The following is a 14822-nucleotide window of genomic DNA, read 5'->3' as shown; positions in this document are numbered from 1 at the left end:
TCGGACCCTGCATTTCCAAAAGTAATAAGTGGAGATGCCAAGAGAGCTAAATTAGGTACCTAGTAGGCAGATATTGTGGGGGCCCTGGGGGGTAGTCAACTGACCTTACTTCAAAGTTTGCTACAGTAGGTACAAATATGCACCTGATATGAACGAATGATAGAGTTTCAATTTATTTCTTCTCATAATAACATTGAACCTTGAATATTAACAAACCAATAACAGATCAGACCAGATACCAATCAATACATCCCATGTCCAGAGTTGTCAGTGACTAAAATGGGAAACTCATTCAGAACATGAAGATTGGTGCAATTCCTTCAACATTGAACATCCACCTGGGGTCAACATCATACGAACAGGAATATCCTTTACAAATAGGCACTGTCAAACATCCCACGGATGATGTCCACTTTCTTTCCCTCCTGGGCACCTAACCTTAGGTTTAAGGAATGATAGGTACCTAGTCAGGGCAAGTTCGTCGTGTTGAATAGGCGGTTGCCAGTGTCAGTGCCGCCTCTGCCAACATACTTGTGGTCCGAGGATCGAAGGGCCACAAGAGAAAGATTCTGAAAGCCCCCGAGCTCTTGGGCATACTCACTCTCAGAAACGACACCGCTCTGAACGACACCAGCGATTATTACTATGGGGATGTCCTCATCTATCTTGCGTATGTGCCGAACAAACTCCACCACTGTCCTACCACTATTAATCACGGAGTCCACGAGCAAGACTTGACGATTTCTCGTTATAAGGTGGTCCTTGATGTCCTTGACGTCAGATGCATGTAGGAACTGTGCAAGAGGGAGCGCCTTGAGCACTCCCGATGCCATTGGTTCGCCTCCGCGCATGAGGGCAATGATCAACGTCTGTTTCTCGCAGCGCAGCCGATAGCCATCTGTTTCATGTCCTTGAACGTGTGGTATTGGAACATGCTCCACGCCAAATATAGTTGCTAGGAAATGCACTGCCAAGTACCATCCAATTTCCTTGTGAGCCTCCTGTAGGAATGGCCCGACGATTCTTGCATCACGGGTTGGAGTCATGAGCAGCCGGGCAGTGAGCGTATTAGCCGTCTGGAGCTTAAGACGGCCACATTCCTGTGAAGCCGTATTGATGAAATCTAAGTTCTCGAATTGGATGATTGGTACCTTTGTGGTATTGAGTCGTGGAGTGGTCGTATCTATAAGAATTTGGCGAGCTTGAAGACCGTCAATCCTGATGGCGTCCGACAAGGCTGACTCCATCGATTTGCTTCTGGTATTCTCGTCACCTACCACAACGACTGCATGATTCGCTGCCTTTAACATAGGCAAATCGACTGGGCTGTCTCCGAAAGCATATACGTTTAGTCGGTGGCCGTTTTGGAGGCGAGAAATCATGGAGGACTTGAGGTCGGGGCTGATGATAAGCCCGTTCTCCATGCGCCCACTCCCGAAGACTTTCACCTGATCTGATAGACCCTCGGCGTGAATAATCTTCTCCCAGATACTCTGAAGCCCGCAAGTTAAAACCATCACACCAACATGAACTTGCTTTGAGGCGTTTTGTATGAAGTCCACCATTTGGGGGTACATCTTTGCCGCCGACGCTGTCCGAGTACAGTATGTCTCGAATCCCTCCTGAACTAAGGTCTCCTCGTAAAGCAGGGAGGCCTGTAAAAAAGCATTGTATGAGTAGCCTAACGGACTACCAAATAACGCCTTGAGTGGGCTCTTTCCCGTTGTGCTTGAATGGGGATCCTGATCTACTGATCGAAATTTCCAGAATAGCTCGCCAGTATCCTTCGCGGATAGAGTTTTATCACCATCCAGCACCAGCATAACTTTCAGCAGCTTTCCTCCCTCGAGGATTAAGTCGTCAAGTTGGCGAATGGCACGGTGTTTATTGGTGGCCTCTGTGTGCTCGCGGAAGATTCGGATTTGCATCGACACTTTGTCTAGCAATCCTTGACTCGGTGATATAGGCAAAAATAGGATACCGTTGGAATAGCATTTCATACGCAGCATGTCTCTCTCGGAGTTTTGCCACATGCGTAGATGCTCAATAGATACAGCGGGACGATTTCTTTGGTGGTCATTCTTTCGACGTTCAGCAATGAGTTCGGCAGGAACATCCAAGTAAAGAATGTGAGTATAGGTGTCTAGGTCGTTCTGGGTACACACGCAGACACCGTTTTCCTCACCCTCCCGCCAAAACATGAAGTGTCCTGCCAGGATTGCTGTTTTACCACTGCTGGACGCTTCTTGTCTGATCTTGTCAATAGCACGAATGCGCAATTGGTCCTGCTGTTTCTTGTCCAGGCCTCGGAATACCTCTAAGCCACCAGGAACAAGGTCTCCGATCACTTTGGAGCCTTCATAAAATGCGAAATATTGTTGTCCTAAGTTCTGGCTCAACTGATGCACTGCGAGATATAGATATGGTTAGCACGATCTCACTACGAGTTGGGTCGAGGGGAAAAGCAGTCCCCCCTATCGAAAGCAATAACAGCCACAACCTACACAAGAAAGACTTCCCACAACCAGGAAGACCGTAGATTCCTATCACTACAGGTTTCGCGCCTGCGACAGTTGTTCCCACTTGAGTTGTTCCCATGGTCAAAGCTGGTGTATCTTCTGTAATATTTGGGCGAGTTGCTACTACTACTATTAAGTTCGAGAGAGGAGTCAGAGGACAAGAAGGATTAGAAGTAAAGTCTCAACCATCATGTTGGATTTGAACCTCGTTGGACCCCTTTCTGTTGAAAGGCTTTCAACATTTCCCTCCTTCTTCCTACTGCTATCTTTGATATTGCGCACCTCTATCCAGGCAGGCATTTCGTATATGCCATTCCCCATTGAGATTATGTAGTTGACGGCTTTTTGCATCTGATCCATTGTCACTATTTACTTTGTTTGAAATTGAGAATTGCGAATGTGGAAGAGTGCATATATCTTAGCACATTTGCCATAAAGCGGTGCCACTGTCTTGATATCTGCTATCTTCCAGACCATATATATGTATTAACCTTGGAGGGCATGACACGTCCAGCTGCCTGTGTCCGTCTTTGGTGAAACCGCACCGTACTATATACAATCACAGCTGACTTGATATTCTACAGCATCAACAGTGAACTTTTCCTAGTAGCCGGGTATTTAAATGCATCACTGTTTCTACAGTCTAGAGGTAAGGCTAGATACCAGGGATGTATATCCCCGAGATATATCACTTTCATGATTTCCAAGTGAATCATACTGATTCTCTTGAGAAAAGGGGGCAGTCAGTACCATTGTGGATAATAAGCATAGGATCCATCTAAACACTCATATATCACTTTTGAGTGTTATCTCCTTTGATTGCTAATATGGGATCAAACATCCTTTCTTATCATCAGCGGATAGACGCCTTGCCTGCCTGTATGAGGCCGAAAGGGGTCCAGTTCAGATGACGTGGAAACTGTCTTGAGGCTAGGTGCTTGTGATTGCTAGTACCTAAGTAACAACGAGGAAAAAAATGAGAAGTGACAACTTTAGGTGCTGGATCCGGAAATAAGGAATGGACGATTTTTTTATTATTAAAGCTTGATAGGGGGTTGATCTCTGATACTACGTAACACGCAACGTTGTAACGACTTTTTTTTTTTAACTACTATCTTAACGGGATGTTGAGCAGCAACCAGACAGATTGCCTTGATAGCATAATTGATATTTTGATCGTTACATATCTATAGATCGATTTACGACCGGAGAATTTACCTAGGTAGGCACTCTTAAGGGTAGGTGCATTGGCTGATGACGCTCGCAAGCATCCGAGGCTACCGAGGCTGTATTATCACCACCGGTGACCCCCCCTATGATAGCTACACCGATATACCGTGGAAGCCAGTATGTTGTGAGACCTCATCGAGGCTCTGGCGTACCCAGGTACCTACCCGGAGATGACGACAACATTGAAGCACAGGCAAGGGGCTCGCGTTACCCACCCAGTCACACACACGCTCACACACACATCCGTACATACAGTACCTACCTACCTTGGGTACCTACACACATCCTACCCACCCACCTCCAATCCTCCCACCACCACCACAGCCTCGCCCTCCTCCCTCACCCTCCGGATCAACTCATCCGCCAGCTCCGCAACCAGCCGCGGATCATCCCTCTGGATAAAGTGCCCGCAGCCGACCGCAATCACGGGCCCGCGCGCCCTCCCCCCCCGCGCCAGCCGCACCAGCCCCTCGTTGTACCGCGCCCACGCCGGGTTCACGTACGCGTCGGTCAGGCTCCGCGGCACGCCCAGCGACCCGCGCTCCCCATCCAGCGCGAAGGTCGCCCAGTCGTGGCCGACGACCGTGAGCCAGGCCTCGCCCAGCGCCGGCGAGTCCGCGCGCGGCAGGAGCGAGGCGAGGTTCCGCCGGTCCCAGCGCTCGGCGTTCGGGACCGAGGGGTGGAAGAGGGCGGCGTAGGCGGCGCGCGCGCGCCGGAGGTCGGCGACGGTGACGTCGGGGGGCAGGTGCGCGGTCGCGGGGTCGAAGGCGGGGGCGTCCGGGTCCGGGAACAGGGAGACGAGGTCGCTGTTTGCGATGTTGCTGTCGAGGAGGAGGAGGGCGGAGACGGAAGCCGGGTAGGTGGTGGCGAAGAGGCGCGCGAGGGGGCAGCCGATGCTGTTGGCTATGAAGATTAGGTTTGGTGGGTTGGGGTTGGTTTCTTCTGCTTCCGTTCGTCCTTCTCCATTGTTGCTGCTGCTGCCGGACACATGGCTATGGAGCTTCCAGATCTCCTGCGTCAGCACGCGGAGGTCTCGGACGACCTCGCGGATATCGTGGCTTCCGCCCTCGTCCGCTGGGTCTCGGACCGAATCGCCCTGGCCGTAGCGGTCGTAGGCAAGCAGAGACGGGTGGTTATGACGGTGGCCATCATCTTTGTGGCCACGGTGATCATGGCCATGGTCATGGTGCAGGGGTTGCTCGGCGCCGCTCTCGGCCCATCTCCTCTGCAGATCTTCTATGGTGGCCTGCCAGCTGGTGTGGGGAAGGAGGAGACCGTTGAGGAAGACGACGAGGTGTGTCGTCGATAGGGGACCCTGTCCCGGCACGAACCTGTAGGACAGTGGGGCGTTGGGTTTGTGGGGGAGACAGATTGTCCCTAGCATGATTGATGATTGATTGATTGATTTTCTTTGCTTTCTTTGCTTTCTTTGCTTTCTTTGCTTCCTTCAAGGTTCTGTGAATTTCTAAATTTTCATTGGGCTTTGCTGGTAATACAGACAGTGTTTGGGTTCAGGGGTTCGGCAATAACTGGCATGTGTGCATGTGTTTGACATGTCTTGTCGATGCAGTTGGTGGGCTCGTATGTGTCAATTAATACCCGACCGTGATACAAATATGTAGATATGTATGTACATACTACGGCAGTGTGTTTCCTTCAATGTTTTTTGCTATGATTTGCTATGAATCCTTACAGACATATATTGAGGGGTTGTTTGCTTGCTATTCAAGTACCGACTACCTACTGTCTTCTACGCATGTGTGACATTGTGTGTAACTGTATATGTAGGGTCTGTATGCACAATACATATCTACATAGTCCTACCTACATAGATCCATTACTACCTACATGTATGTATGTAGGTGCCATATGTAGGTTGTGCATTTAGGTAAATAGGGCTTTTGGGTTTTTACCAATCCTTTCAAGAGGTTTGTCATTGCTTGCTTGGCAATGAGTGACAACGTGGGATATTATCTAGATTCCACCCATCTTGACTTACTAGCCCACGAGTCTTTGTAACAGTGAAAATAATTTTCAATCAAAATACCAAATGACGTCGCATCCTCTTGAAGTTGTATGCCGTGTCGGTCTGATCCTACAGTGTAAACCTCGACGAGAAATGGAAAATGCTATATAGCTTCCAAAGTTCACAGACATTTATTCATATCCTACCTTAGATATTCTTACATATATAATTACATAATTACTTTCACACTTACCTGTGGGCAGTAAATAATTTTTTTTTATAATTATGAGTATACCTCAGTCCCATTCACATGTGATAAAAAGGCCTGGTCTTCAAAAATTCTTCTAACACGCCCAGCAGGCTACTCACCTACCTACCTAGGTAGAATCTGGTAGATAGCGATATAGGCAGGTACTAGGCTTACCTAGGTCTTGTTCGGCGATATTATACCAAGCTGATGTTGTCTCGATTCTAATTGTCCAATCTTTCTCCGTAGATAGATATGATAGGAGTCCCTTGAAACCCAGTATCGGACCAACGTCTAACTGTTGTCGTATGTTGTCTGCGACGACTGGTGCAGATGTAAAGTTTGATAGTCGATTGCTTTACAGGTCTTTTCTCATACCTGCCTTACATATGTATGTTACGTTGATCCATGAAGCGGGCCCTGTCAATCTCCGCTACATCTTTAAATGACATTTGGATTCTGGAAAGTGATGGTGGTATTAGAGTATTAGTGGGTGAGAAGGGACCGAATACGGCAGTGAAGAGCCAGGGGTCGTTATTGCTACGATGATATTTCACCTCTACCTAGTAGAATACACTATTACCATAGACTATGGTCCATAGTAGATAGAATGATGATAGGTGCTAGGAAGATAGTTACTAGGTAGGTAACTATGTAGGTAAAGTTGTATGTAGCTAAGAATGGTGCAATCAGCGGGGAACCATGTAAACCAGCTAATCATTCGAAGTTCGGGGCCGGTTAAACGATTGTTACTCGCGTACGGTACTTAGCAGTTACGGGTCGCGAGGGACCAACCACATGTGCAACCGCCTACCTATCTAACAGTTAACTATGTAACTACCTACCTAGTGTAGATAGGTACATACATCTAAGTATTTGACGGCTTGATTCCGAGGGATCGACAGGGACACCGCTTTCCCTTCCTTCATCCTTACTCCGATTCCGAGCCCACCTGACTCTTAGGGGTCGTCATATAACTTCAGCCTCAAAGAATACAAGCATTTGACCTTGAAAGGGTAATTAGGTATTATGTTAGTCCGCGCTGGAACTTGATATATTAAGCGAGAATGGTTTAAATTCAAGGCAGCTGTGGATGCTTTATTTCAAGAGGAACGGACGGAGTCTGATAGTGCGTGTATGCATCTCCAGGGCCATCTCTACCATGGTAGACTGGTAGTGTATAAAGTGTAAAGTGACTGGGTGTGGGGGGGGGGAGTGTTTGGGGGAAACCGGTGTGGATATCTTGATGTCTTCAAGTCTTGATCCCCGAGATCCCGACTCATATAATTCTAGCTGTGTGTATGGACAAAGAGCAAAGGAAAGGAGACGGCCTCTTCAAACCAGGTCCGACGCCGTCTCCACGTCTGTCATTAACTTCCATACAGCCGTAATTATGTTGGACCTAATGTAGGTACATGTAGGTATAATTTATAAAATTCTGCCTTGTTCAGGCTTGTTGAGGACTCGAGACTCGAAGAGGCTACGATATTACATTACGTGCACCTCACCAGATCCTAGCAGCCCAAGTTCCAAGTGGCTTGGCTATCAGCCCTGACACTAAGGGGCACAAGCGTGAGTTAGCACGCACATTACTCATCCTAGTGTGTTAGATTCTATTCGTCAACCTTGCATATCACCCACTGCCACCCCAACTGGAGGAGGATCCCAGGGCCCCCACAGCGTTTTGGTTAGTACAACACAGTAGGGTATTATTATGTATGTATGTATGTATGTATGTATGCATGTATGGTAGAAAGTTCTCCAGAAAACGGGTACAATACCTGTCTACGATAGGTAAACTTGGGTGAGATATGTAATCATAGTACGTACGTACATACGCCTCTTTGTTCATGACGATAATAAACAGCGGCACGGGGGGTCTTACAACAGCAAGCCACCTCTCTCTCTCTCTCTCTCTCTCAGCCTTTTACCAGGCAGAATACTTTAAGCTACATGACAACTGCTATCTAAGTAGGTATTACTAGTAAGTATAATTAAAGTACAGTACATACATAATTACCTACATACAGCACTATCTAAAGAAAGAGCTGGGCTTGATCCTTTATCAATCTCTAATGCATGTCTCGTACCTCTGGAGTGGGTAGTCTAGGATCGCCTTGCAGGGATGAGCTGAAGGCAACGCAGTGGGAGCCTCTGGGAGCAGTGGGAGGCAATCATCAGTGACAGCCAGAGCAATTACCTTCTTGATGACAGGCTGCAGATTTTGATTCGTCCCAAAGTCACAGGATTCGATGAATATGCATTTGGCATTTGCCGATGGTGTGTTGACTCAGATCCCTCCTGAACCCTACCGCCTAATGACAGTCACCTATTTACCTACTGTATTGTATTGTATTGTATTGTACAATAGTTATTTACCTATAACTATCTACTCCTAACATTACTTGTCCCGATTGCCCCGGGTGTTTCCTGGCTTAGCCTTCGATTCTCGGGGGAACCAATACCCATTCAGAAAGAGTAAAAGCCACCTTGAAACTGGCAACCCTTGAGATTTGCCCGACTATTGGTTATGCTACGATTAAGTACCACCGAGGTAAAGACGTTTATCCCGCTCTTTACTTCAAATTGATCTCTACATCTTCCGAACCCGAAGAAACGGTTGGGTTACTAATAGGGTCCCAAATACACTTATGGAGTAGGTGACACTGCAACGTGAAGATCGCTACTAACTATACCTAGCTAAGTACAATGCCTCCATTTTGGGTGGGTTCTGATTTTTCATTACCACAGTGCTATGCCTATTAGTATCTATGTACTATGTACTGCAATATAACTAGCACCTCTAGTATTACTAGCTACAGCACGGTTCCGCGTCAGCACCACGCCTCGTCGGCTGAATACCAGGTATGTAGGTAGGCTGCCAGGTAATCATACTACTTGAGGTTGGAATCGTTGGATAGATAGGTGCAAGTGTAGGTAGACATGAGCAGATGAGGTAAAGTCTCGCTAAAGAGCTCTATAATAGGGCATAGTATAGGATAGGATATAGGCCTGTGCTTTCTTGAAGCATTTCATTCGTCCCAAATAAAACTACATTATTGTGATCAATACCCTAGGTAATGGTAACAGGGGTGTTCAAGACACTAGATTCGCGAGTGGACATTCTTTGGAATCTTTACTAAAGTGCTGAAGGTCAAGGAAGCGCTAATGTGCCCGCCAGTGGAATCGATGGACCAGCCCCTGTCCCTATCAAACTACGAGGGTGCGAGGCCCAGCGAGGGGGGTGACACGGAGCATACCGTACGCCTAGGCCAATCAACCCTATAACGGGCGGTGACACTAGCATTTCGATAGCCAACACGGATGGGGATATACTAGTGTAGCCCTGGAGGTAAAGTAGCGTAGAGAAGCGATAGAGCAGCACTACATGTATGCTATCATCTATGGGCTACCCATCACTTACCAGTCTACCACTACTATAACTACAGTCTACTACTACAACTACAACTGCTACTACTACCCCTAGGGCACTAAACTATACGTATAGTTAATCATTATACGGTATTTATTCATACATACCAAATTATACCATTATACCCATACTAAAGTGGTATAATATACCGTATAATAGATTATCACATACAAACCTTCCATTTTTCATTTTTTTACCTTTAAATTTAAAGCTTTCCTTGCTTTATTTCTTATCTTATCTCGATTATGTAATAAAGTGTTTGTTTATTTATTTATTTACTAATATTTTTGAAAACTTTTTTAAGATTTTTTGAAATTTATTACAATTAATGCTGAAAGTTAAGGGAAAATATTAAAGATATATATGTGAAATGTGAATAACCCCGTTATTTATGGGCCCGGGAAGGGTTCTTCCGTTCCGCTATACGTATAACGAATCATTATACCGTGTAAATACATGTATCATACGTATAATACTTATACGTATAATAAAATTTCGTGCCTTAACTACCCCTAGTTACCTAGTTACCTAGTATCCATCTACCTAATAAGTAACCTACAGATACCACCCACATGCACACATGCCTACTGCACACATCAAATGCCACAGACACAACCCTGATCGCCTGAGAGCCTATACTATGTAGTATACCTACCAGGTGGTAAACTAGGATCTTAACTTACCTACTAGTCCTATACTGTGTTTGTATTGGCTCGAGGCAGTATTAGAACCCTTGAGCATTCATCACTCTACCCCCAGGTCCCAGGTAAGGCAAGTCAATGGTACAAGACATACATACAAGACAATACATATTACATACAACTAGTTGTACATGTACTTGCTTTATGTGTGTGTAAGCTGTTGCTCTCTGTTGCTTCTAAAGGAATCTCGGGTTACCCTTTCAATTGTTGATTGTCCAAAAATCATTTCGAGTCGTGGGGTGAACTTCCAATTCCATATCCGATTTCGTCCTCCTTTTTTTTTTCATCCTGATTGATTGCTTCCCATTATGTCCTACTCTATCCCTTTACGCTTCGCAACCTCGACATAAACTTACCTACGAGGGCTGAGCTGCGAGGAATCTCTCCCCTTCCCATCCGGTTCTCTGCGCCACTCATCCCTCACATCCCCAAGTTGCTTTTCAGCTGAGAGGTTTTTTTTTTGTTCTTTTTTTTTCTTTCACCTTCCCGCCGGCTTCGATAGGCAAAGAGGCATCCCGGTGTGCGCTGGACGGATATCTGACAGAACCCTACCAAATCTGGTCTGCCCACCATGGCGGATGAAGTTGAGCGGCTTGCGGTCGCACCTTTTAGGGAGATTGTTGAAAAGGGCAGCGTTGCAATTGACAATGCGCCAAGTGCGGATGAAGAGACGTCACCGCTTATGCTCAAGGCAGCGCAGAGTCTAGTAAGAGAGGGCGAACGAGCGTTGAAGCGGATTGAACCACTCTGCGCTAAGAATTTCGACGAATACGGCGTGAACTTTGTAGATGCGATTAAGGAAAACGGTAAGACTATATATACCTTATACTACTACTACTTACTATATTTATTTCCCTTCCGGATTAGAGCATTGGTTGACCCGTGCCGCATGCATTAGATGAAATCGCGCAGTACCGATCGGAGCTGGAGGACTTGTTATGGGATTTCGACGAATATGTCGAAGTCACCGAGTTCGACCCCGAAAAATTCGAGGAGTTGCAGAAGGCTTCGAGGAAGGCAGCGCCGAAGATCGTCGATATACTCAAGAGGATGAAACTCGTCGCCCCGGCGCCAACCTCGGCATCGTTGTCGTCAAGATCAGTTATGCCTGACCACCTCAAGCGTCACTCGCATGATTCACAAGTTTCCACAAGTATTGCTACCGACCCTCCGGCACGCACTTCGGCAGATAAACTGATGGAAGAGACAGAGCTGCAGCTAAGCAGCATGATGGGGACCATGGCCGGCCCTGACGAAGGCCTGGACGCGAACCTACCTCGACGGTCGCTCACGGACTCCGACCGAAACCACTGGCGCCGCTCCGAAGCTGAGATATCCGATGAGACCTCCGACCCGCCACCCAGACCCCCCTCTGCCGACCCATGGCAAGTCGGCATCGCTCCGCCCGTCAGCCCCATTGAACGTAACGGCGAGGGAGATCGATGGGAACGAGACCGCCGCCCTCCGGCCCCCAGCGACTCCCCCACTATTCCTCCCGCCCAGCCCGCCAGCCCGCGCAGCTATGTCACAGTACCGTTGCGGACTCGTAATAGAATGGACGAGCCCAGCGATCCGGCTCAAAGAAACGACGACGACGACCTTCGAATGCGCGCGGCTTCTCGGAGCTTCGGAACAGCTAGTGATGGATCCCGGTCCCCCGGGAAGAGCAATCGCTGGACTATCTCGACGCAGGGCTCGATGCCAAGATCGCACAGCGGCTTTATGTCTGCCCGGTCGCCTGGCACCGAGGGATCCGGATCGCCAGGCCCGCCCCCCGACTCTGCTGCCAACCGCTCGCCGTCAGATGCATCCTCTACAATGGGACACACGCCGTCCATTCCCGAGAACGTCGCCGTTCATAGCCAGGCCCCCAAGACTAGCTTGCCGCCTATCCCCACCTTCCCTCCGCGACAGACCTCCTTGGCGAAGCAGAGTAGCCTTCGTCGCACCAGTCGTGGGCCTTCCACCGAGTCTATCAACAGCTCCGTTTTCGATATCATCGAGTGCATGAGTGCTCCGAGCCCCAGTGCAAACACCACACACCGGAACTCGGTCATGTCTGTAGAAGCTACAAGCCCGCGAGGACAACCGCCAGAGTATATGGCAAGCCCGCCTCTGTATCAGCAAGTATCGGGGGGCATGTCCTCTGCCGGGGGGAGCCTTGCAAACAATTCTTCGTCTACTCTTACCGTCCAGCCGGGCATGGTGTCTAGTCCACGGTACGGAGGCATGGACGAGGGCCTGATCCCAGTCGACATGGAAAACCCGTCACCGGAGGGGCAGCTCACGCCGCTGCGGGAACCGGACTGCACTATAGGCCCCTTCAGCTCGTTCTATAAGATGAAGGGCTTCTGCAAGGGAGCCGAGGAGGTCATGGCAGGTCGGCTCGGCTTCAAGAAGATCAAGCGGCCCGTTGGTGTAAGTGCACATCTTAACATTTCTTTTTGGTCTGATGAAACAGAATACTAATAGAAGAACAGGGCTTCTCTATGGCCATCGTGGCCAAGTGCAACCACTGTTTGTTCGAGATCGATTTCAAGTCCGTAGAACAAGATTTAAATAACGACTGTAAGCTTCCTCCTTCCCCTCCCCCTTTCCCCCATGCATCGTGTCATACATAAATAACTCACACAACCCCCCCAGCATCCGGCAGCTTCACCTCGAACTCCATCGGCTTCCGGCTGCGGATCCTGCAAAAGAGCCACCTGCAGATCCGGCACATCGAGGAGCATCTGTACGGGTGCCTCTTCTGCATCCAGCAAGGCAAGACCGTCGAGGAGAGCGACGCGACGGTGTTCTTCAACCAGAGCCAGCTCTTCGCGCACATGGCGCGGCACCCTCGCCCGCTGCCCGCCGTCCCGGGAGTCACCGTCTTCGAGGGCCCGGACCTGCCGCTCGAGTTCCGGGACAACTTCGACCTGCACTTCCCGCACGCGCCGATGCCGTCGGTGATGATGGGCCTGTCGCGCGAGCTGTCCCGCCTCCCCTCCGCGACCGCGACCGAGACCCGCAAGATACAGAACGGCGTCATGCGCTCGCCGCCCGGGCGCGATAAGGTGCTGCACTACGCCGTCGGGGCCAGGATTATCGGGATAGAGTTCCCGATTCAGTACGAGGGGAAGTGGGGGATAGGCTGGCATGATGGCGTGCGCGCGGCGTTCGAGACGGACTCGATACAGATCGACGCGCCGCCGAAGAACGAGATCAAGATGCAGGGCACGAGCAATATCCAGGCGGTCGCCCGCTGGAAGTGGAACCACAAGGGCGATGATAGGTGGCTGAGGTTCGATAAGGGGGATGTGATTAAGAATATTGGCTGTAAGTGCCATCACCTATGCCCGATCCCGTCATCTATCGTACGATCAGACAGACAAGCTAACACTACGTTTCAGGGGCATACACCGACCACTGGTGCTGGTCCGGCACGACATCCAAGGGCTGGGGCATCTTCCCGCAATCGCACCTGGACCACAGCTCGAAGAAGACGGTGCAGCCGGGCGATAACGCCAGCGTGTCTAGCTGGGAGAAAAAGGGGCCGCTGCGCTTCCAGCTGTCCCTGCGAAAGAATTCGGACCGCAAAGTGGGCGCGTTCGATCTTGGCGAGGCGCCTATCCTCCCTAGCAGCAGAATGGGTATTTACTAGCCCCCTTTTCTAGTCCCCTTTTACTTCTTAACCTAGGGTCCTTTACTCCCTAACACCCTGTCTGTATACATACACACTACTACTCCCTGCACTCAGCCCCCTTTCTCTCTCTCTCTCTCTCTCACAGACACGTGCAAGCGTACACACGTGCCCCCCTACTACTATACTGTATAAACGGTGAACAAAACTACTTGAGTCATGTAACTGATCTTTCTCTACGGGTTCGGTGTCTAAGTAGAGGCTCATCCATGAGTGTTGATTTCTTCTTGGTGCGTATCTATACCTACCTAACTCCAGAAGCAATATAGCAAAACTAACAGTAAGATGCACACAGCAGAAAACGATGAACGACCGACTCCTCGCCCGAACACACGGAACTCCTTCTACCAAAACCTACAGCTCCCCGTAGACGTCTTCCCCTTCTTTTTGAATTCATGAAATGCTTTTGTTTATGTTGTGTATGGTTTGGCATGGTTGCGTTGCGATACATTACTTTTGGTTGTATACCCCTTTCGCTTTTTTTTTTTTTTTTTTTTTTTTTTTGTGTTTATCCTCCTCGTATCGTAACGGCGTGAAAGGGAAATATATTTATATAGGGTCGCTTCTATACCGGAAAATCCGCGAAGTTGAGGAAAGGGGACCAAGGGGTAGGGCGGCAAAGGAAGATTGGGGGAGGGGGGCCGGGGCGTTTTTTTGTTTGCCTTTTACACATTTGCCTTTTACTTTGCTAAGGGTAGAAGATGAAGAAGAAAGACGAAGTAGAAGATGAAGATGATCATGAAGATGATGAGGAAAGCTGGAGTAGTGGATAGGGGAGGTTTGAGGTTGGGAGTATAAAGGACAACCACACAAGTCCTTTCCGAATTAGCGAAACTCCGGGCTATACCTATCCATACTCCGTTGATTATCTACGTACTTGCTTAGCAGGTAGATAGGTACATATTTATATATGTGTACGGGCTTTTCGCAAAGTCATCTACATAATGTTGAATGCTGGGGAGATTTATATATATCGACGGCATCACGAAAGAAAGCTTGCTGCTTTACTGGTAGATGCATAATACATATCCACATATACTTACA

General features: G+C 48.7%; 4 protein-coding genes across 4 annotated transcripts; 2 read left to right on the top strand and 2 right to left on the bottom strand.

Annotated features, from left to right (window-relative positions):
• Positions 1-467: 467 nt before the first annotated feature.
• Positions 468-2598, bottom strand: GGS25DRAFT_516696 (uracil phosphoribosyltransferase-domain-containing protein; the record flags this gene model as incomplete). The annotated part of the gene is made up of 2 exons (XM_049263248.1): positions 468-2407; positions 2505-2598. The coding sequence occupies 2 exons, from the start codon at positions 2596-2598 to the stop codon at positions 468-470; spliced, it is 2034 nt and encodes a 677-aa protein (XP_049121173.1).
• A 982-nt stretch (positions 2599-3580) lies between these two features.
• GGS25DRAFT_526993 (alpha/beta-hydrolase) lies at positions 3581-5483 on the bottom strand. The gene has a single exon (XM_049265056.1). It carries the CDS (start codon positions 5131-5133, stop codon positions 4036-4038), a length of 1098 nt encoding a protein of 365 aa, XP_049121172.1. The 5' UTR covers positions 5134-5483; the 3' UTR covers positions 3581-4035.
• A 5184-nt stretch (positions 5484-10667) lies between these two features.
• On the top strand, positions 10668-13739 carry GGS25DRAFT_516694 (uncharacterized protein; the record flags this gene model as incomplete). The annotated part of the gene is made up of 5 exons (XM_049263247.1): positions 10668-10902; positions 10995-12514; positions 12577-12664; positions 12740-13414; positions 13489-13739. The coding sequence occupies 5 exons, from the start codon at positions 10668-10670 to the stop codon at positions 13737-13739; spliced, it is 2769 nt and encodes a 922-aa protein (XP_049121171.1).
• A 336-nt stretch (positions 13740-14075) lies between these two features.
• Positions 14076-14806, top strand: GGS25DRAFT_469127 (uncharacterized protein). The gene is made up of 2 exons (XM_049259125.1): positions 14076-14240; positions 14318-14806. Exons 1-2 carry the CDS (start codon positions 14174-14176, stop codon positions 14506-14508), a joined length of 258 nt encoding a protein of 85 aa, XP_049121170.1. The 5' UTR covers positions 14076-14173; the 3' UTR covers positions 14509-14806.
• Positions 14807-14822: the final 16 nt, after the last annotated feature.

Source organism: Hypoxylon fragiforme, assembly GCF_022984875.1.
Source record: "Hypoxylon fragiforme strain CBS 206.31 chromosome Unknown GGS25scaffold_1, whole genome shotgun sequence".
NCBI classification, from domain to species: domain Eukaryota; kingdom Fungi; phylum Ascomycota; class Sordariomycetes; order Xylariales; family Hypoxylaceae; genus Hypoxylon; species Hypoxylon fragiforme.
The sequence above is the reverse complement of the archived record's forward strand: the minus strand, read 5'-3'. Positions and strand labels throughout refer to the sequence as shown.